Source organism: Pseudophryne corroboree, chromosome 1, assembly GCF_028390025.1.
Source record: "Pseudophryne corroboree isolate aPseCor3 chromosome 1, aPseCor3.hap2, whole genome shotgun sequence".
In the NCBI taxonomy this organism is placed as follows: domain Eukaryota; kingdom Metazoa; phylum Chordata; class Amphibia; order Anura; family Myobatrachidae; genus Pseudophryne; species Pseudophryne corroboree.
In genome coordinates this window covers 314,556,988-314,580,928 of record NC_086444.1, presented here as the reverse complement: position 1 = coordinate 314,580,928, position 23,941 = coordinate 314,556,988, and the positions used below count along the sequence as shown (strand labels likewise).

At 45.2% G+C, this 23,941-nt stretch overlaps 1 protein-coding gene across 1 annotated transcript in view; it reads right to left on the bottom strand.

The window, feature by feature from the left end:
* Positions 1-23,941, bottom strand: part of ABCB9 (ATP binding cassette subfamily B member 9) — a 242,092-nt gene that overhangs the window by 61,857 nt on the left and 156,294 nt on the right. Inside the window, exon 11 of the mRNA XM_063964555.1 lies at positions 17,890-18,026. Within this exon, the coding sequence (XP_063820625.1) occupies positions 17,890-18,026 (137 nt within the window). The remainder of the gene's footprint in view (positions 1-17,889; positions 18,027-23,941) is intronic.

Below are 23,941 nucleotides of genomic sequence, written 5' to 3'. Positions count from 1 at the left end.
TTATCTCCCCAGAAGGTTTCCAAATGGAGGGTTCCAAGGTACAGGCAGTCCTGGATTGGGTGCAGCCCACTAGTTTGAAGGCGCTTCAGCGTTTCCTGGGCTTTGCGAATTTTTATAGACGATTTATCGCTGGATTTTCGTCTATAGTGGCGCCCTTGGTGGCACTCACTAAGAAAGGGGCGGATGTTGCTCACTGGTCTTGTGAGGCTAAAGCGGCTTTTGCCCGTCTCAAAAGGGCATTTGTTTCGGCCAAGGTGCTGCGACACCCAGATCCAGAGCGTCCTTTTGTGGTGGAGGTGGATGCCTCTGAGATGGGTATTGGGGCAGTGCTTTCTCAGATGGGAGTGTCTGATAATCGCCTTCATCCCTGTGCTTACTTTTCCCGTAAATTTTCGCCTGCCGAGATGAATTATGACGTGGGTAACCGGGAATTGTTGGCTATTAAGGATGCACTCGAGGAGTGGAGACACTGGCTTGAGGGGGCTAAGTTTGTGGTCTCAATTCTCACTGACCATAAGAATCTGGCATATTTAGAGTCAGCGAAGCGTCTCAATGCCAGGCAGGCACGATGGGCTTTGTTTTTTGCTCGCTTTAATTTTTTGATAACATATCGCCCTGGGTCAAAAAACATCAAGGCTGATGCGCTCTCGCGGAGTTTTGCTCCAATCCAGGAGACCACCGAGGAGCCGTTGCCCATTGTTTCCCCATCATGTATTAAAGTGGGCATTACCCAGGACCTCTTATCATTAGTCCTTAGAGCACAGGAGCAGGCTCCTCCAGACCTTCCGGTAGGTCTTTTGTTTGTGCCTCCTAGGTTAAGACAGCGAGTGTTCCTGGAATTCCATGCCAAGAAGTCGGCAGGTCACCCGGGTATTGCCAGAACTCGGGAGTTGCTATCTAGGGCGGTGTGGTGGCCCTCGGTGGCTAAGGATGTGGATCAGTGGGTTCGGGCATGTGACATCTGTGCCCGAAATAAGACTCCTAGAGGGGTTCCTGTTGGCCCATTACATCCACTCTCTATCCCATCTAAGCCATGGACCCACATTTCAATGGATTTTGTGGTGGACTTGCCCAAATCCTCGGGGATGACAGCCATCTGGGTTGTCGTTGACAGGTTTTCGAAGATGGCGCACTTCGTTCCACTGGTTGGGCTGCCATCAGCCAGACGCCTGTCTGAATTATTTATGCTGCATGTTGTGCGTCTCCACGGGTTGCCACTTGATGTGGTCTCTGACCGCGGATCCCAGTTTGTGGCCAAATTCTGGAGGGCATTTTGTTCCGATCTCCAGATTTCTGTCAGCTTGTCGTCAGGCTACCATCCGCAGTCTAATGGGCAGACTGAAAGGGTGAACCAGTCCTTGGAGCAGTTCCTCAGGTGTTATGTCTCCAAGTGTCAGACTGACTGGGTTGCTCATCTGTCCATGGCGGAGTTTGCCTATAACAACGCGGCTCACTCTGCTACAGGGATCTCTCCCTTCCTTTGTGTGTATGGGCATCATCCTAAGGCCAATTCTTTTGACCCCCTGGACTCCACGCCTGGTGGTTCCTCTGTGGTTTCGGTCCTTAGAGGTATTTGGCGGAAAGTGAAGAAAGCCCTTGTGTCTGTGTCATTAGTGACCAAAAGGGTTTTTGATAAGCGGAAAAGACCCTGCAGCTTCAAATTAGGAGACTTCGTCTGGTTGTCTACCAAGAATTTGAAGTTGAGACAGCCATCTCATAAGTTAGGGCCCCGGTTCATCGGCCCTTATAAGATCACCAGGGTTATCAATCCGGTGGCATTTCAGTTAGATCTGCCCCGTTCTTTGGGTATCAATAAAACATTTCATTGTTCCCTTTTAAAACGGGCGATTAGTAATCCTTCTTCCAGTGGAAGACCTTCCCCTCTTCTGATACATGGCCAAAGGGAGTTTGTTGTTGAAAGGATTCTTGACTCCAAGGTGGTTCGGGGTCGGCTGTCATTTTTGGTGCACTGGAAGGGGTATGGCCCGGAGGAGCGGTCGTGGGTGCGCAGTTGTGATCTTCATGCCCCCAGACTGATACGCTCTTTCTTCTCGCAGTTCCCCGATAAACCCGGTGGTAGGGGTTCTTTGACCCCTCGTCAGAGGGGGGGTACTGTTAGGGTCTCCTGCCCTGTGCTGCCACGTCGTCATGGCAACCGGGAGACAAGTGCTAGTGGAGTAACCTGAGCGCAGCTGATACTCCGGTTCGGGTCTTTTGCTGTGCAGTGGTTATAGGCTCTGTGCACGGCAGGGGATCCGGTGCTGGTTTTTGTGCTCACAGTCTGTGAGGTCTGAGTGGGGCGTGGACTGCACCTGCTTTATAAGGCCTCTTTTCAGGGTAAGCAGATGCTGCTGAATCTCTGTTGGTTAGTCAGTTCATGAAAGTTAGCCAGTACTGTGTAGCTTTGTATTTGTTTGTTGCTTACTGCAAATAGGCCTGGGGATTTGGTATTACACTCTGCCAATCCAGACCTAGCAGTAAGACTGGAGTCAGTCGTTTAGCTTGCTGGGGTTCTGTTATTACTCTGTGAACTTAGCAAGTTTGCGGCTGTATTCTAACACTTGCCTGTCTAATCCTGTCTCACTGTGCTAGGTGTCAGGGGTCAGTTTAGTGGCAGTAAGCTTAAACCTGTGCACTGCAAGTGAGAATCAGGATTGTGGAGGCTCTCCTTGTGTCTATCATTCCATCTCTGACCAAGGAGTTTACTGCCACACCCGTTGGTAACCCTTTAGGGTTTTGCTGTTGCCCTTAGCAACAGCATTTCGGGTTCTCTACGTATTAAAACACAACATCTTGCTTTTTACATCTGAGCAGTTCTAATACAAGGGAGATACCCAGTTCCTTAGCCTCTGGGCTTCTCTGTTCACTGTGTGTGTATTTTGTTACCCTATCACCTTCTGTGTACGTTATGTCATATTCCCCAGTTTGTCTGTGAGTCCATTTGTTTTGCATAACAGTTCAAACACCAGTACATTCCTGCAGACACTGGAGTGCATAACAGTTCTGACACTAGTACTTTCCTGCAGGCACTGGTGTGCATAACACACATGAGGGTTCTAGCAGGAGTGACACATGGGAAAGCTGGATTAAGTGACATAGGAGGGTGCTAGCAGGAGTGACACGTGGGGGAGCTGACTGGAGTGACACAGCAGGGTGCTGGCTGAAGTGACACATGGGAGAGCTGAAGTGTACTATGTGAATCGTCTTTCATTAAATTTTATATGGTTCTGGCTTTTTCAATTATTTTATGCGGAAGTGACTTCTTCACTGTATTTTATGTTGGATCTGGCTTTAAAAATGTATTTATGTGGATCTGGATTTTTCAATGTATATTATACCAGGGCATGGCCTAGCGGGCACAAGTCCACACCCCATTTTTGCATGCTGACCTTCGGCTCTTTAACGTACCTAACAAGATTTTTTGGCTCTTTGACTCTGACTGGTTGGCCACCCCTGGTATAAAGGGACTCAGATTCCAGGCAGCTCTCTCTCTGATACATTCTCACACACACACACACCCCCACACACACACACACACACACACACACCATTATCAGAAGTCTCCTACCTGATGACTATCTGCCTGGGACCAGTGAAACTAAGCGTATGTATATTTGACTGTAACTGATCCTTATGTAACTACAACTGCTTCTTGTGTAATTGTAACTCTGTAACTATATATATATATATATATATATATACATATTATAACTGAATGGTATACTGTACATATGTAATGTTGTATGCATACCCTTTTAATATCAAATATATACATCTGTGAGCATTGGACCTTAGCTTACCATGTGTGCGACTGCTTGCTTTCTCTTGAGGGATATAGGGCTACGACGTTCAGTGCACTTTTATCGTTTATGGTAATAAGATGCGCCTTGCTTCCACAGTATATATTAACGGTGGCATTTAAATATTTATTAGAAATAATCTGAACTTTACATAAATCTAGTCCTGAAAGCCCTTCAAGTTACCCCGTTTGAACCACTTAATAAAGTGGATCTTAAATGGTTGACAGCTAAAGTTCTCTTTCTAATGGCTATGGCGTCAGCTAGAAGAGTATCAGATTTAGGGGCATTGTCATGTCTGATTTTTTATCCAGATAAAGCAGTTCTCAGAACTAGATCTGGGTATCTCCCGAAGGTGGTGTCTAAATTCCACCTTAATGAAGAAATTGTAGTCCCGGCTTTCCAGGTACCGGGCCTTTCTGTGGGAGATCGCTGGACGTGGTCTGTGCATTAAGGATCTACGTGGATCGTACCAGTGCCATCAGAAAGACAGATTCTCTCTTCATTCTCTACGGATTTCACAAGAGAGGATGGCCTGCTCATAAGCAGATGCTGGCAACATGGCTTCGGATGACGATTTCAGGAGGATATTCTCAAGCTGATGTCCCTTGTCCGGCTAATGTCTCTGCTCACTCTACTCATAAGGTAGGTCCATCATGGGCAGCACAACGTGGTGCTTCAGCAGAACAGATATGTAAGGCGGCCAGATGGTCTTCCATTAACACTTTCTTTAGACATTATGCCTTGGAATACCTTTGCCTCTCATGACGCTGAATTCGGGCGAAGGATTCTCCTGTCCAATCAGGAGTGCCCCCACCACTAAATTGCTTTGGGAAATCCCATTGATATCCTGTGGATAATCTGTGGACCCTGCCAGAGAAATATACAATATGGTAAGAACTTACCGTTGATAACGGTATTTCTCCTAAATCCCCAGGATCCACAGGGATCCCACCCTGACGCACCTGATTTGAGGATCCTTTTACACACTAACCTCTTCCTTCTTGTACGGAAGGGTGTGCATGTGTGTTCTTATCGCCTTATTAGGACTATCTAGGATGCTCCTGCCTTGAACTTTGGAATACAACTAATTTACCTGTGCCAGGAGGCGGGGATATATGGACGGGCCCGTTGCATGCTGGGAGGCCGGAAAGCTTTGACAGATTGGTGCAAATCCGCTATCGCTTCATCATATCCCATTATTATCCTGTGGACTTATCAACGGTAAGTTCTTACAATAATGTATATTTATATGTCGATCTTTTGACACTTTCGACCTTTCCTACTGTCTAACTATTCCATGCTGACCTTTTGACTGTGTCGACCTAATGCATGTTTACCATTAGTGGCAGACCTATTGACTGTAGACCTTTTTAGTGTAGATCTAATAACCCTCGCCCATTTTTTCCACAATATATTCAAATAATTATGCAGATAGTAGCAATTCACTCCTGCGTTTCCTATATTTCATTAGAAAATAACATGACAGTTTTAGCTTATACTAATCATCCCTAAAATTTAAATCAGCTGTCTAATATTGTCTAATATTGTGTAAGTCACCCTTGTGCCACCAAAACATCTCTGACCTGTCAAGGCATGGACTCCACAATATCTCAGAAGGTGTCCTGTGATATCTGTCACCAAGCAATGGCAGCAGATCCTTTAAATCCTGTAACTTGTAAGGTGGAGCCTCCATGGTTCAAACCTGTTTTTCCAGAACAACCTACAGATGCTCGAATGGATTGAGACCTGGGGAATTTGGAGGCCAAATCAATACCTTGAACTCTTTGTCATGGTCCTCAACCATTCTTGAACAAGTTTTATAGTGTGGCAGGGTGCATTATCCTGCTGAAAGAGGCCATTGCCATCAAGGAATATTGTGGTCATAAAAGAGTTTACTTGGTCAGTAACAATGTTTAGGTAGGTGGTACTTGTCAAAGTGGTGTGCAGTTATATTCCCGACTGATGGGATCCCGGCGGTCGAAATCCCAACGCTGAAATCCCGACAGCCATTGAAATGCCAACGGTCGGAATCCCTACCGCTAGCCAGAAACCCCACTTGGGGGGTGGTCTACGCAACCACCCAAGGGAGACTAGAACCTTGTGGCGACTGAAGGTCGCTACCGGGCCCGAAGCGTGGCGAGCGCAGCAAGCCCACGTGAGGACACGCTGCGCTCGAGGTCGGGATTCCGGCATCGGTATTTCAACCGCCGGGATTCCGTCAGTTGGAAATTCATACTGATCCCGTCAAAGTAACAGACATAGATGCCAGGACCCAAGGTTTACAAGCAGAACATTGCTCAGAGCATCACACTGGTCCAACCAGCTTCCTGGTGCTATCTCTTCCCCAGGTAAATGATGCACATGCACCCAGCCATCCACATGGTAAAAGAAAACGTGATTCCTCAAACCAGGCCAACTTATTCCACTGATCCATGTTCCAGTTCTGATGCTCACGTGCCCATTGTAGGTGCTTTCGGTGGCGGACAGGAGTCAGCATGGGCACTCTGGACGGTCTGCGGCTATGCAGCCTCATATACAGCAAGCTGTGATGCACTGTGTGTTCTGACACCTTTCTATCATAAAAAGGAAAAGAAACTCTGCGCTAAATGTACACTGTATCAAAAGTGTGCAGTCTGTCATGTAAAGTAATTGACTCAGTAAGACTCCAAAGATACATAAAAATCAATTTATATTCAATAATCTTTAAAAAGTAACAGATTCTGACAAACAAGCAGCATATAGTTTGCAACAGATATCTAATTTGTATTAAACACAGTAATTGGTATAGCAAACAATATATTAAAACTAATTGGTTGATTCTGTTTGGTAAATTGAATTAACATACACTGGCGTCCCAGTGATTAATTAAATAAAAAGTCCTTCAAAAGGTGATCACAGCCTTATAATAAAAAGCTTACGAGGATGATGGTGTATAATTACCCATGTGCTGGTTCCTGAAATATTCTGTAGACAGGGTCCGTTTTGTAATTATGCACATATATAGGTGAAGTATACTTATGAAGCTGATTAGAGAACTACCGTTCTGTTATCGTGTGGCACTGCTCCGGAAGAAAGAAAGTCGCTGATATATAATAAGATTTTACTTACCGATAAATCTATTTCTCGTAGTCCGTAGTGGATGCTGGGACTCCGTAAGGACCATGGGGAATAGCGGCTCCGCAGGAGACAGGGCACAAGAATAAAAGCTTTAGGATCAGGTGGTGTGCACTGGCTCCTCCCCCTATGACCCTCCTCCAAGCCTCAGTTAGGATACTGTGCCCGGACGAGCGTACATAATAAGGAAGGATATTGAATCCCGGGTAAGACTCATACCAGCCACACCAATCACACCGTACAACTTGTGATCTGAACCCAGTTAACAGTATGATAACAACGAAGGAGCCTCTGAAAAGATGGCTCACAACAACAATAACCCGATTTAGTTAACAATAACTATGTACAAGTATTGCAGACAATCCGCACTTGGGATGGGCGCCCAGCATCCACTACGGACTACGAGAAATAGATTTATCGGTAAGTAAAATCTTATTTTCTCTGACGTCCTAGTGGATGCTGGGACTCCGTAAGGACCATGGGGATTATACCAAAGCTCCCAAACGGGCGGGAGAGTGCGGATGACTCTGCAGCACCGAATGAGAGAACTCCAGGTCCTCCTCAGCCAGGGTATCAAATTTGTAGAATTTAGCAAACGTGTTTGCCCCTGACCAAGTAGCTGCTCGGCAAAGTTGTAAAGCCGAGACCCCTCGGGCAGCCGCCCAAGATGAGCCCACTTTCCTTGTGGAATGGGCTTTCACAGATTTTGGCTGTGGCAGGCCTGCCACAGAATGTGCAAGCTGAATTGTACTACAAATCCAACGAGCAATAGTCTGCTTAGAAGCAGGAGCACCCAGCTTGTTGGGTGCATACAGGATAAACAGCGAGTCAGACTTTCTGACTCCCGCCGTCCTGGAAACATATATTTTCAGGGCCCTGACAACGTCAAGTAACTTGGAGTCCTCCAAGTCCCTAGTAGCCGCAGGCACCACAATAGGTTGGTTCATGTGAAAGGCAGAAACCACCTTAGGGAGAAATTGAGGACGAGTCCTCAATTCTGCCCTGTCAGAATGAAAAATTAAGTAAGGACTTTTATATGATAAAGCCGCCAATTCTGACACACGCCTGGCTGAAGCCAGGGCTAACAGCATCGTCACCTTCCATGTGAGATATTTTAAGTCCACAGTGGTGAGTGGTTCAAACCAATGTGACTTAAGGAACCTCAAAACAACATTGAGATCCCAAGGTGCCACTGGAGGCACAAAAGGAGGTTGTATATGCAGTACCCCTTTTACAAATGTCTGAACTTCAGGTACTGAAGCCAGTTCTTTCTGGAAGAAAATCGACAGGGCCGAAATTTGAACCTTAATGGACCCTAATTTTAGGCCCATAGACAGTCCTGTTTGCAGGAAATGGAGGAAACGACCCAGTTGAAATTCCTCTGTAGGGGCCTTCTTGGCCTCACACCACGCAACATATTTTCGCCAAATGCGGTGATAATGTTTTGCGGTTACATCCTTCCTGGCTTTGACCAGGGTAGGGATGACTTCAACTGGAATGCCTTTTTCCTTCAGGATCCGGCGTTCAACCGCCATGCCGTCAAACACAGCCGCGGTAAGTCTTGGAACAGACAAGGCCCCTGTTGGAGCAGGTCCTTTCTTAGAGGTAGAGGCCACGGGTCTTCCGTGAGCATCTCTTGAAGTTCCGGGTACCAAGTCCTTCTTGGCCAATCCGGAACCACGAGTATCGTTCTTACTCCTCTCCTTCTTATGATTCTCAGTACTTTTGGTATGAGAGGCAGAGGAGGGAACACATACACTGACTGGTACACCCACGGTGTCACCAGAGCGTCCACCGCTATTGCCTGAGGGTCCCTTGACCTGGCGCAATATCTGTCTAGTTTTTTGTTTAGACGTGACGCCATCATGTCCACCTTTGGTTTTTCCCAACGGTTTACAATCAGGTGGAAGACTTCTGGGTGAAGTCCCCACTCTCCCGGGTGAAGGTCGTGTCTGCTGAGGAAGTCTGCTTCCCAGTTGTCCACTCCCGGAATGAACACTGCTGACAGAGCTATCACATGATTTTCCGCCCAGCGAAGAATCCTTGCAGCTTCTGCCATTGCCCTCCTGCTTCTCGTGCCGCCCTGTCTGTTTACGTGGGCGACTGACGTGATGTTGTCCGATTGGATCAATACCGCCTGACCCTGAAGCAGGGGTTTCGCTTGACTTAGGGCATTGTAAATGGCCCTTAGTTCCAGAATGTTTATATGAAGAGATGTTTCCATGCTTGACCACAAGCCCTGGAAATTTTTTCCCTGTGTGACTGCCCCCCAGCCTCTCAGGCTGGCGTCCGTGGTCACCAGGACCCAATCCTGAATGCCAAATCTGCGGCCCTCTAGTAGATGAGCACTCTGCAGCCACCACAGAAGAGACACCCTTGTCCTTGTCGACAGGGTTATCCGCTGATGCATCTGAAGATGCGATCCGGACCATTTGTCCAGTAGATCCCACTGAAACGTTCTTGCATGGAATCTTCCGAATGGAATCGCTTCGTAAGAAGCCACCATTTTTCCCAGGACCCTCGTGCACTGATGCACTGACACCTGGCCTGGTTTTAGGAGGTTCCTGACTAGCTCGGATAACTCCCTGGCCTTCTCCTCCGGGAGAAACACCTTTTTCTGGACTGTGTCCAGAATCATTCCTAGGAACAGTAGACGTGTCGTTGGGATCAGCTGCGATTTTGGAATATTTAGGATCCACCCGTGCTGACGTAACACTACCTGAGATAGTGCTACTCCGACTTCTAACTGTTCCCTGGACCTTGCCCTTATCAGGAGATCGTCCAAGTAAGGGATAATTAAGATGCCTTTTCTTCGAAGAAGAATCATCATTTCGGCCATTACCTTGGTAAAGACCCGAGGTGCCGTGGACAACCCAAACGGCAGCGTCTGAAACTGATAATGACAGTTTTGTACTACAAACCTGAGGTACCCTTGGTGAGACGGGTAGATTGGGACGTGGAGATAAGCATCCTTGATGTCCAGAGACACCATATAGTCCCCTTCTTCCAGGTTTGCTATCACCGCTCTGAGTGATTCCATCTTGAATTTGAACCTCTTTATGTAAGTGTTCAGGGATTTTAGATTTAAAATTGGTCTCACCGAGCCGTCCGGCTTCGGTACCACAAACAGCGTGGAATAATACCCCTTTCCCTGTTGTAGGAGGGGTACCTTGATTATCACCTGCTGGGAATACAGCTTGTGAATGGCTTCCAAAACTGCCTCCCTGTCGGAGGGAGACTTTGGTAGAGCAGACTTCAGGAACCGGCGAGGGGGAAACGCCTCGAATTCCAGTTTGTACCCCTGCGATACCACCTGTAGAATCCAGGGGTCCACTTGCGAGTGAGCCCACTGCGCGTTGAAATTCTTGAGACGGGCCCCCACCATGTCTGAGTCTGCTTGTAAAGCCCCAGCGTCATGCTGAAGACTTGGCAGAAGCAGGGGAGGGCTTCTGCTCCTGGGAAGCGGCTGCATGGTGCAGTCTTTTTCCCCTTCCTCTGCCCCGGGGCAGGAAGGAATGGCCTTTAGCTCGCTTGTACTTATGGGAACGAAAGGACTGAGTTTGAAAAGACGGTGTCTTTTTCTGCTGATGTGAAGTGACTTGGGGTAAAAAGGTGGATTTTCCAGCCGTTGCCGTGGCCACCAGGTCCGATAGACCAGCCCCAAATAACTCCTCCCCTTTATACGGCAATACTTCCATATGTCGTTTGGAATCCGCATCGCCTGACCACTGTCGCGTCCATAACGCTCTTCTGGCAGAAATGGACATAGCACTTACTCTTGATGCCAGGGTGCAAATATCCCTCTGTGCATCACGCATATATAGTAATGCATCCTTCAAATGCTCTATAGTTAACAGTATATTGTCCCTATCCAGGGTATCAATATTTTCAGTCAGGGAATCCGACCACGCGACGCCAGCACTGCACATCCAGGCTGAAGCGATTGCTGGTCGCAGTATAACACCAGTATGTGTGTATATACTTTTAAGAATATTTTCCAGCCTTCTATCTGCTGGTTCTTTGAGGGTGGCCGTATCAGGAGACGGTAACGCTACTTGTTTAGATAAACGTGTGAGCGCCTTATCTACCCTAGGGGGTGTTTCCCAACGTGTCCTAACCTCTAACGGGAAAGGATATAGTGCCAATAATTTTTTAGAAATTAGCAGTTTTTTGTCGGGGGAAACCCACGCTTTATCACACACCTCATTTAACTCATCTGACTCAGGGAAAACTATTGGTAGTTTTTTCACACCCCACATAATACCCTTCTTTGTGGTACTTGTAGTGTCAGAAATGTTCAATGCTTCCTTCATTGCCGTGATCATGTAACGTGTGGCCCTACTGGACATTACGTTTGTCTCCTCACCGTCGACACTAGACTCAGTATCTGTGTCTGGGTCTGTGTCGACCCACTGAGGTAACGGGCGTTTTAGGGCCCCTGACGGTGTCTGTGACGCCTGGACAGGCACTAATTGATTTGCCGGCTGTCTCATGTCATCAACCGTTCTTTGCAAAGTGCTGACATTATCACTTAATTCTTTAAATACGATCATCCAGTCAGGTGTCGACTCCCTAGGGGGTGACATCACTAACCCAGGCAATTGCTCCGCCTCCACATCATTTTCCTCCTTATACATGTCGACACACACGTACCGACACACAGCACACACACCGGGAATGCTCTGATAGAGGACAGGACCCCACAAGCCCTTTGGAGAGACAGAGGGAGAGTCTGCCAGCACACACCAAGCGCTATATATATATACAGGGATAACCTTATATAAGTGTTATTCCCTTATAGCTGCTGTTTATATAGTTTTTAGCTGCCAATAGTGCCCCCCCTTCTCTTTTTTACCCTGATTCAGTAGCAAGTCTGCAGGGGAGAGTCAGGGAGCCGTCCTTCCAGCGGAGCTGTGAGGGAAAATGGCGCTTGTGTGCTGAGGAGATAGGCCCCGCCCCTTCACGACGTCCTTATCTCCCGCTTTTTCTGTAAAAAATGGCAGGGGTTAAAATACATCCATATAGCCCCAGAGCTATATGTGATGTATTCTTTAGCCAATCTAAGGTATATCATGTTATATTGCGTCTCAGGGCGCTCCCCCCCAGCGCCCTGCACCCTCAGTGACCGGAGTGTGAAGTGTGCTGAGAGCAATGGCGCACAGCTGCGGTGCTGTGCGCTACCTTAGTCTGAAGACAGGATCGTCTTCTGCCGCCGATTTCACCGGACCTCTTCGCTCTTCTGGCTCTGTAAGGGGGCCGGCGGCGCGGCTCCGGGACCCATCCAGGCTGAACCTGTGATCGTCCCTCTGGAGCTAATGTCCAGTAGCCTAAAAAACCCGATCCACTCTGCACGCAGGTGAGTCCGTTTCTTCTCCCCTTAGTCCCACGATGCAGTGAGCCTGTTGCCAGCAGGACTCACTGAAAATAAAAAACCTAAAATATACTTTTATTCTAAGCAGCTCAGGAGAGCCACCTAGCCTGCACCCTTCTCGTTCGGGCACAAAAATCTAACTGAGGCTTGGAGGAGGGTCATAGGGGGAGGAGCCAGTGCACACCACCTGATCCTAAAGCTTTTATTCTTGTGCCCTGTCTCCTGCGGAGCCGCTATTCCCCATGGTCCTTACGGAGTCCCAGCATCCACTAGGACGTCAGAGAAAACCTGTTGGTAAACCTCCAAAGACTCTCTCCACGTCACGGGTGTTAGACCTCACAGCGGGGGCCAGTAGCATTCACTCAGTGAGGGCAGATGGAGTCCTGGACGTCAGCGGTATAATGCAAAAATCGGAGACAGTGTTACAGCTGACAGACGCCGGCTGAAGCGCCCGGCGTGTAGCGAACCGTAGTAGGTTGGAGCTGTGGAGAGCCGTATGCAGGCTCAATTCGCGGGTTGAAACCAAACAGCTGAATGTGGAAAGTGGGCGTCAACGCGTTTCGTCTCCTTGACAACCGGAGACTTCCTCAAGACGAATACTTCCCCTCTCTCCAATCACAAATTTATACCATTTCTAATGACTTTACTTACAGCAGCTGTATCTATTTAATGAGTTAGAATATTCAATTTAGATGCTGCAAATGATAAAAAAAGATTCTATATATAAACAAAACATGTTATAAAAACAGAATTTTTTACTTATTAAGCGCCTACTGAGTCAATCCATCAGAGTTGTTCTACAATCGAGATATTATTAAATTAAGCTTAATTAAACCTATTTCTTTCATATAATCAGGCATAGTGCTCAGGTGTATATTTCTGAGTTGTATAATTCACTTACTACTAAGCAGATTCTACTTCATTACAAGTACCGATCTTTAAACAGTATATAGTCTCATGTATAGCACTACATTAATACCAAATTAACAAACTATTAATATTTTAATGTTAGTTATTTTTACTTGTTTATAGATAACTGATTTTTTCATATACTGTAACGCTACCAACTATAATGTCTTTCATGAGTAGATCAATTAATAAAGAAATAGAAACATATAAAGGGAAAGGTTATAGACCTTTACCTTATAATAATTCTCTATTCATTTAACATATACACTGTAGCTCCAAGAGAGATCTATATATCTGAGCAAATTTTAATAGAAAAAAAATAAAAATAAATGTAATATATACAAACATCAAAGAAATATATAAGACAAACAATCTCTAAATTTATGAATTTTAATGTATTATTTATGTATTAATTTATTTACATTATACTCACAACCAGCTTATAATGGATAATGAACAATTACCAATGACATTGGACCCACTTAGATCCTATTTCAATTATTGTGGTATACCTCATATTGTTAATCAATGGTCCAGTCAGTCACCAATAAATTCACTGACTTATACAGATATCCATTATAGTATGTTTTTGAATAAACTATAACAAAAATAAGAAACCTTACCTAACAAACTTGATATGTATAAGTATAACCAGAGAAAAATCTCATAACTAAGATTAACTGTTTTATTTAGTCTAAACATGAATAATCCAAGGCTTCATTAAGGCCATTAGGGTATAAGGTATCTAACTTAAAAATCCATGAGGATTCTCCTATACATAGTTTTCTAAACCTATCTCCTACTCTTTTTGTACAAGAAAATTGTTCCAAACCCACAATGCTGAGAGAGGATGGATCACCATTGTGTACTTTACAGAAATGACGATCCATCCTCTCTCAGCATTGTGGGTTTGGAACAATTTTCTTGTACAAAGAGGAGATAGGTTTAGAAAACTATGTATAGGAGAATCCTCATGGATTTTTAAGTTAGATACCTTATACCCTAATGGCCTTAATGAAGGTTTCTTATTTTTGTTATACTTTATTCAAGAACATACTATAATGGATATCTGTATAAGTCAGTGAATTTATTGGTGACTGACTGGACCATAGATTAACAATATGAGGTATACCACAATAATTGAAATATGATCTAAGTGGGTCCAATGTCATTGGTAATTGTTCATTATCCATTATAAGCTGGTTGTGAGTTTAATGTAAATAAACTAATACATAAATAATACATTAAAATTCATAAATTTAGAGATTGTTTGTCTTATATATTTCTTTGATGTTTGTATATATTACATTTATTTTTATTTTTTTTCTATTAAAATTTGCTCAGATATATAGATCTCTCTTGGAGCTACAGTGTATATGTTAAATGAATAGAGAATTATTATAAGGTAAAGGTCTATAACCTTTCCCTTTATATGTTTCTATTTCTTTATTAATTGATCTACTCATGAAAGACATTATAGTTGGTAGCGTTACAGTATATGAAAAAATCAGTTATCTATAAACAAGTAAAAATAACTAACATTAAAATATTAATAGTTTGTTAATTTGTTATTAATGTAGTGCTATACATGAGACTATATACTGTTTAAAGATCGGTACTTGTAATGAAGTAGTATCTGCTTAGTAGTAAGTGAATTATACAACTCAGAAATATACACCTGAGCACTATGCCTGATTATATGAAAGAAATAGGTTTAATTAAGCTTAATTTAATAATATCTCGATTGTAGAACAACTCTGATGGATTGACTCAGTAGGCGCTTAATAAGTAAAAAATTCTGTTTTTATAACATGTTTTGTTTATATATAGAATCTTTTTTTATCATTTGCAGCATCTAAATTGAATATTCTAACTCATTAAATAGATACAGCTGCTGTAAGTAAAGTCATTAGAAATGGTATAAATTTGTGATTGGAGAGAGGGGAAGTATTCATCTTGAGGAAGTTTCCGGTTGTCAAGGAGACGAAACGCGTTGACGCCCACTTTCCACGTTCAGCTGTTTGGTTTCAATCCGCGAATTGAGCCTGCATACGGCTCTCCACAGCTCCAACCTACTACGGTTCGCTACACGCCGGGCGCTCCAGCCGGCGGCTGTCAGCTGTAACACTGTCTCCGATTTTTGCATTATACCGCTGACGTCCAGGACTCCGTCTGCCCTCACTGAGTGAATGCTACTGGCCCCCGCTGTGAGGTCTAACACCCGTGACGTGGAGAGAGTCTTTGGAGGTGTACCAACCGGTTATATATCAGCGACTTTCTTTCTTCCGGAGCAGTTCCACACGATAACAGAACGGTAGTTCTCTAATCAGCTTCATAAGTATACTTCACCTATATATGTGCATAATTACAAAACGGACCCTGTCTACAGAATGTTTCAGGAACCAGCACATGGGTAATTATACACCATCATCCTCGTAAGCTTTTTATTATAAGGCTGTGATCACCTTTTGCGGGACTTTTTATTTAATTAATCACTGGGACGCCAGTGTATGTTAATTCAATAAACCAAACAGAATCAACCAATTAGTTTTAATATATTGTTTGCTATACCAATTACTGTGTTTAATACAAATTAGATATCTGTTGCAAACTATATGCTGCTTGTTTGTCAGAATCTGTTACTTTTTAAAGTTTATTGAATATAAATTGATTTTTATGTATCTTTGGAGTCTTACTGAGTCAATTACTTTACATGACAGACTGCACACTTTTGATACAGTGTACATTTAGCGCAGAGTTTCTTTTTCTTTTTAGCAGTTCTTAATTGTTGGCAACCTAGCAAGTTGTCTTACTCAGCTGCTATGTTTCACTATTAAACTAAGTATTAATTGTTATTAGCGCCAGAAGAAAATCAGTTAGGGACATTTGTCCTGTTCTGCTTTTTCTATGATCTTTTTATATACCTTTCTATCATAGCCAACATTAACTTTATCAGCAATTCATGCTACCACAGCTCTTTTGTGGGATCAAACCAGAAGGGCTAGCCTTCTCTCTCCACTCACATTAATGACACTTGGGAGCCCATGACCCTGTTGCCAGTTCACTGTTTGATTGTCCTTCCTTTATTATTATTATTTATTATTACAGTTTATTTATAAAGCGCCACAAGTGTTTCGCAGTGACGTACAGTACATACGACACACATTAGAACAGGCATTCCCAACCACGGTCCTCAAGGCACACCAACAGAGCAGGTTTTAGTGATATACAGGCTTCAGCACAGATGGTTAAATCAAAATAACTGAGGTACTAATTAAGTCACCTGTGTTCAAGCCTGGATATCACTAAAACCAGGACTGTTAGTGTGCCTTGAAGACCGCGGTTGGGAAACACTGCATTAGAACAATACCATACCTCCCAACATGACCCTCTCCAGGAGGGACACAATGCTCTGCTTCTGGACTTTTCTCTTCATTTATGATTGCCGGCACCTGTTTTGAACAGGTGAATTGATAAGAAAGGTGTTTCAGCACAGGTGATGGCAATCATAAATTAAGAAGGAAGTCCAGGAGCAGAGCATTCTGTCCCTCCTGGAGAGGGTCATGTTGGGAGGTATGCAATACAGGGTACACAGAACTTAACATTACAGTAACTGAAAAAATAAACAGAGCACAGGTACAATTAGCACCACAATTCTCAGTACACAATACAGCTAAGATGTAAGGAAGTAAAGGAGTAGTGACGGGCAGACGATAGATAGTTACCAGTGATAGATGTGGGTATAGATTATCGCTGAGTAAGAGAGAGCTGTAATTGAAGTGCAAGAGAAGAAGGATGTGAGAACAGGAGGGAAGAGGGCCCTGACCCCAAAAAGTTTACAATCTGGGGCAGGGGGGGAGACAGACAGGTGACATGAGGTGCAAGGAAGCACAAGGTGGCACAATGGCAGGAAGTAAGCGAGGTAGAGATGACTAAGACACGAGGCAGGTGTTGGGAAAGCGGCCTCAAGATTAGGTTATGCGGAAGGGTGCGCTTTGATGAAGAGGTGGGTTTTCAGTGCCCATATAAAGCTTTGATCAGGGAGAGTCTAATAGAGCGAGTGAGTTCATTCCAGTGAAGGGGGCAGTGTGAGGCAAAATCATGGATGCGCTCATGTGATGCAGTGACCAGGGTAGAGGAGAGGCAATGGTCATTGGGCCACCAGGGAGGGCAGGAGGGAGTATGTAGGGACCACTTTTAATAGGTACTAACCACTGTATACTGGGAACACCCCAAAAGACCTGCTGTTTGGAGCTGCTCTGACCCAGTTGTCAAGACATCACAATTTGGCCCACGTCACAGACACTTAGATCCTTACGATTGCCCGTTTTGACTGCTTCCAACACATCAACTTCAAAAACTTAGTATTCACATGCTGCCTCAACGGCCTTCACCTGTCAGTGGTTTTATTGTTATAGCTAATAGGTGTAGGTGTCCCTGCAATGATTTGTGAGTTTTGTGCCCAATCAAATTTGATCATACAGGTCCAAACCTCCAGCTGATCAAAATGGTCATTCAAGACTGCCTCCTGACAGCTAATTTGGCCCAGCTGTGTGTGGCTATTAGATACATGAGGCACAGTTTAAAATAATAATGATAAAGTATGCTTTTTTACTAGATCTAATCATCTTTTCATTTTCACAAATACTGAATAATGACTTATGGTAAAATGATTTTAAATGAACTGCAACTTACAGCATGCTCACTCTCTGCATCTAGTGCACTGGTGGCTTCATCCAATATCAGCACCCTAGGGTTTCGGATCAATGACCTCGCAATAGCCACTCTCTGCTTCTGACCCCCTGAAAGCTGGGCTCCCTTCTCTCCTGTTTCTGGAGTAGAAAGAACAAAGGCAATGTACCATTTAAATACATACAATATGTATATGGCTTTTACTCTGTAATGAAACATACATTCTTTTACAGTATGAACTCTGCGTTGAGTAACCTGTCACCTGATCATAATTCTAAATACTATAAATCTTGAGAAACAAGTTTTTGCTTTTTTTTAGGAAGTAGGATCTACATAATAATTGATTAAGGCTGTCACGTCTCATCAACCCTTGGGCCACATTAGCTCCCGCTGCTAGGGAGACAGAACAGGCCGCCGGAGGGGGTCAGGACGAAGCCGCAACGGGGGAGGACAGCAGAGACAGGGTGGAGCTAAGCAGGGACTGAAGTGGCCCGGGTCTGTTAAGCTAATATATATGTTGTATTGTCATTATATAGGTTGAGGTGACAATAAGGGTAGTTTACAAAGCTATAAAAATGTACCCCTTCAGCACAAGGATGTTATATCATACATCTCTTTATAAAACGATTGTGGGGTCTATTCATGAAGCAGTGAAAAGTGTTGAGAAGTGAGCCTGTGGAGAAGTTGCCCGTGGCAATCAATCAGTGTTGAGGTAACATTTATACAATGCATTCCATAAAACGATACAAAGCAGCTGATTGGTTGCCATGGGAAACATCTTCACAGGCTCACTTCTCCACACTTTTCACTGCTTCATGAATCGACACCTGTGTGTCAGTGGCAGTAACTACATGGGGAGAAATAATTTGCTCCTTCTCGTGAGAGGAGTTGGGGAATATATGCATACCTAGTAAATTTCAGGCTAAGTGCATTTACCTACATTTCACTGCACCCACATGCTAAAAATACATTTTGACAAGCCTGACAAGATAATTAACTGAGCTTCAATAGGTACCAGGTACCATTTTCCCACAAGACGCTCTGATTTCTACAGCTGCCATTAGATCAGAGCCATCACATATTTTCTATACGACACCTTTTATGTAGATTTGATGCAGAAATTTTTTTTTATGCACATAAATCCAGTGTAATAAATACAACTATTGTAATAAACATTTCAATAAACAAATATAACTCCGAAATAAATACAGTCCCGAAGGCCTATTATTGACGATGGAGGGAAATGAAAGCGGCTGGAACCAACAGTTTTAGGAGAAAAATGTCAAAGTCGCAAAGAAAGAAGGGGGGAATACTAAAATGACAGTAGGGAGGAGTGTAATACGACCTTATTATAGTTTCACCATACCCATTATCTATGGTCCCAGAATGCCAAAAAATGTCGCACATTAGGCTTTTACCAGGGCAAATGCCGAACATGGAATGAGGTATACAGCAAGTGGTCAAAAATAGGATTTTAATTACCTATAGTTAAAGCCTTTTCTTGTAGTCCGTAGAGGATGCTGGGGTCCACATTAGTACCATGGGGTATAGACGGGTCCACCAGGAGCCATTGGCACTTTAAGAGTTTGAGAGTGTGGGCTGGCTCCTCCCTCTATGCCCCTCCTACCAGACTCAGTCTAGAAACTGTGCCCGAGGAGACAGACATCTTCGAGAGAAGGATTATACACAGGTAGTGGCGAGATTCATACCAGCTCACACATACAAGGCACATCAAGCTAACGAGTTTGAAAAACTTCAGCAACAGCTGAAACATTACTTTACAGGACCTAGTAATAATGCAGTACGTAACTAACAACAAAGTTGTACTGAACCAGATAACAACTGCAGGAAAACGAAGAGCTGGGCTCTACGGACTACGAGAAAGGGATTTACCGGTAGGTAATTAAAATCCTATTTTCTCTTACGTCCTAGAGGATGCTGGGGTCCACATTAGTACCATGGGGATGTACAGTACCAAAGCTCCCAGAACGGGAGGGAGAGCACGGAGGCTCCTGCAAAACTGATTGACTGAACTTCAGATCATCAGAGGCCAAAGTATCGAACTTGTAGAACTTTGCAAACGTGTTCGACCCAGACCAAGTTGCTGCTCGGCAAAGTTGTAATGCCGAGAGACCACGGGCAGCCGCCCAGGAAGATGCCACCTTACAAGTAGAGTGGGCCTTAACAGACTTAGGACACGGCAATCCCACCATAGAATACGCATTCTGGATAGTGAACCTGATCCAGCAAGAGATAGTCTGCTTAGAAGGACACCCAATTTTCATGGGATCATATAGGACAAAAAGAGAGTCCGATTTTCTGTGACGAGCAGTCCTCTTCACATAGATCTTCAGAGCCCTTACCACATCTAAGGACTTAGATGAAATTGAGGAGTCAGTAGCAACTGGCACCACAATAGATTGGTTGATACGAAATGCCGACACAACTGCTGACGTGTCCGGAGCTCAGCTCTATCTTCATGGAAGATCAAGTAGGGGCTCCTACAAGACAAAGCCCCCAACTCCGAAACACGTCTAGCAGAAGCTAAGGCCAACAAAGTGACAGCCTTCCACGTAAGAAACTTGACCTCTACCTCTTGCAGAGGTTCAAACCAGTCAGACTGGAGAAACTGCAACACCACGTTAAGATCCCATGGCGCCGTAGGCGGTACAAAGGGAGGCTGGATGTGCAGAACTCCCTTCAAAAAGGTCTGAACCTCAGGGAGGGCAGCCAATTGTTTCTGGAAGAAAATGGATAGGGCCGAAATCTGGACCTTCACAGATCCCAACCTCAGGCCCATATCCACTCCTGCCTGCAGGAAGAGGAGAAACCGTCCCAGTTGAAAGTCCACCGTAGGAAACCTCTTGGACTCACACCAAGACACATTTTTTTCAAATACGATGGGAATGTTCAGACGTTACTCCCTTCCGAGCTAGTATCAGGCGTTCAACCTCCATGCCGTCAAACGTAGCCGTGGTAAGTCCTGATGCAGCAGGTCCTCTCGAAGAGGAAGGGGCCTCGGCTCTTCTTGTAGTAGATCCAGAAGGTCCTCGTATCAAGCCCTTCTTGGCCAGTCTGGAGCAATGAGGATCGCTTGAACCCTTGTTCTCCTTATGAGCTTTGGGATTCTTGGGATGAATGGGAGTGGTGGAAACACGTACACCGACTGGAACACCCACGGAGACACCAGGGTGTCCACTGCCACTGCCTGTGGGTTCCTTGACCTGGAACAATAACGCCGAAGCTTCTTGTTGAGACAAGAGGCCATCATGTCTATTTGGGGTAATCCCCATAGGTCTGTTATGTCTTTGAACACCTCCGGATGGAGACCCCACTCCCCCGGATGGAGATCATGTCTGCTGAGGAAGTCTGCTTCCCAGTTGTCTACTCCCGGAATGAAGATTGCTGACAGCGCCAACGTGTGTTTTTCTGCCAAAATGAGGATTCTTGTTACCTCCGCCATGGCCGCTCTGCTCTTCGTTCCGCCCTGTCGGTTTATGTAAGCCACTGTTTTTACGTTGTCCAACTGCACTTGAATGGCCCGATTTCTTAGAAGATGGGCCACCTGAAGAAGACCGTTGTATACGGCTCTTAGTTCCAGAATGTTGATTGGAAGGCCGACTTCCAGAATTGACCACCTTCCTTGGAAGGTCTCCCCTTGAGTGACTGCGCCCCAGAGCCGGAGGCTTGCATCCGTGGTTAGAAGGATCCAGTCCTGAATCCAGAACCTCGCCCCTCCAGAAGGTGAGGTAGTTGGGAGCCACCAGAGGAGCGAAATCCTGGCCTTTGGCGACAGACGAATTCTCAGGTGCATGTGCAGATGAGATCCCAACCACTTGTCTAGGAGATCCAGTTGGAAGGACCGAGCATGAAACCTTCCGTACTGGAGAGCCTCATAAGAGGCCACCATCTTTACCAGAAGGCGAATGCATTGATGAACCGACACCCGGGCTGGCTTCAGGACATCCTGGACCATTATTTGTATCACCAACGCTTTTTCCAGTGGAAGAAATACCCTCTGTACTTCCGTGTCGAGGATCATCCCCAGAAAGGACAACCTCCTGGTTGGTTCCAAGTGTGATTTCGGAAGGTTCAGAATCCAACCGTGGACATTGAGAGGATCGGTCGGGAGAGCAATGGACCGCAATAGTTTCTCCCTGGACGATGCCTTTATCAGCAGATCGTCCAGATGTTCACCCCCTGTCTGCGAAGGAGAACCATCATCTCTGCCATCACCTTGGTGAATACCCTTGGTGCCGTTGAGAGGCCGAATGACAGGGCCTGGAACTGGAAATGACAGTCCAACAAAGCAAAGCGGAGATACGCCTGATGCGGCAGCCAGATCGGAATGTGAAGGTACGCATCCTTGATATCCAGGGATACCAGGAATTCCCCCTCTTCCAGACTTGATATCACCGCTCTTAGAGACTCCATTTTGAACTTGAACTCTTTCAGAAAGAGGTTTAGTGACTTTAGGTTCAGAATGGGCCTGACCGAACCATCCGGTTTCGGTACCACGAAAAGGTTCGAATAGTAACCCTTGTTGTGCATATGAGGTAGTACGGGCAGAATGACTTGTGACTCCACCAACTTCTGGACGGCGGCTTGTAGGACTGTCCTGTCTGCCAGCAGAGCTGGTAAACCTGATTTGAAAAATCGGTGAGGGGGTAGATTTTGAAACTCCAGCCTGTACCCCCGGGACACAATATCTTGCACCCAGGGATCCAGGCCGGACGACACCCAGATGTGACTGAAATGCCTGAATCTCGCTCCCACCGGCCCCACCTCTGGAACCAGCAGTCCACCGTCATGCAGAGGACTTTGGTGTACCTGAAATAGGTTTCTGTTCCTGGGAACCTGCCGTAGCGGGTCTCTTGGACTTGGGCCTACCTCCCCGAAAGAAGTAGTTGGACGGCCTGGCATTTCTGGGCTTCGTAGGCCGAATGGGCTCTGATGTAGGTGAAGAAAACAGTTTCTTCGGAGCAGAAGCAGCTGAGTGAAGAAAAGGAGACTTACCTGCTGTAGCCGTGGAAATCCACGCATCTAGCGTTTCCCCAAAGAGAGCCTGACCTGTATACGGTAGGGACTCCACACTTTTCCTGGATTCTGTGTTGGCAGACCATTGACGTAGCCACAGTCCTCGCTGCGCTGAGACCGACATGGAAGAAATTCCTGCAGCCATGGAACCCAGATCTTTCATGGATTCCACCAGAAATCCAGCTGAATCCTGAATGTTGCGCAAAAATAAGCCAACATCATCCTTATCCATAGTATCCAAATCTTCAAGTAACGTGCCAGACCACTTTACTATAGCTTTGGCAATCCAAGCACTGGCAATAGTGGGACGCAGTATAGCCCCTGAAGCCGTGTACATGGATTTGAGCGTATTATCAATCTTACGATCAGCCGGCTCCTTCAAGGCGGTAGATCCCGAAACAGGCAACACCACCTTTTTTGAAAGTCAACAATAGGCGGGTTTTCCCATTTTTTCCTATCCTCAACAGGGAAAGGAAATGCCACCTGAACCCTCTTAAGGATCTGGAATTTTTTCTCAGGGTTTTCCCAAGTCTTTACAAAAATAGCATTTAATTCTTTTGACGCAGGGAAGGTTAGCAAGGCTTTCTTATTCTCAGTGAAGTAAGCCTCCTGAACCTGCTCAGGTGGTGTATCATTAATATCCAACACATCCCTAATAGCCTCTATCATCAACTGCACCCCTTTAGCAAGAGATGCTGTCCCCTGTACCCCATCATCACCGTCAGAATCTGTATCGGTGTCATTCTGCATAATTTGTGCTAAAGGACGCTTATGGGAGTACACAGCGGGGGGACCTGAGGTACCAGAACTGGGCCAGACTGCCATATTCTGCAGAACCTGGGTAGCAGATTCATTTTGTGCAACCCTCTGTGAAATCTGAGAAATCATATTTTTGATAGAGGATAACCATTCCGGCTCCCTTGCTGGAATCTGTGCTAAATCGGTGCAACCCTGATTACATGGAATGAGAGGACAAATCCTCTGCAGCATATGACACAGAGTCCCTGGACATTGCTAT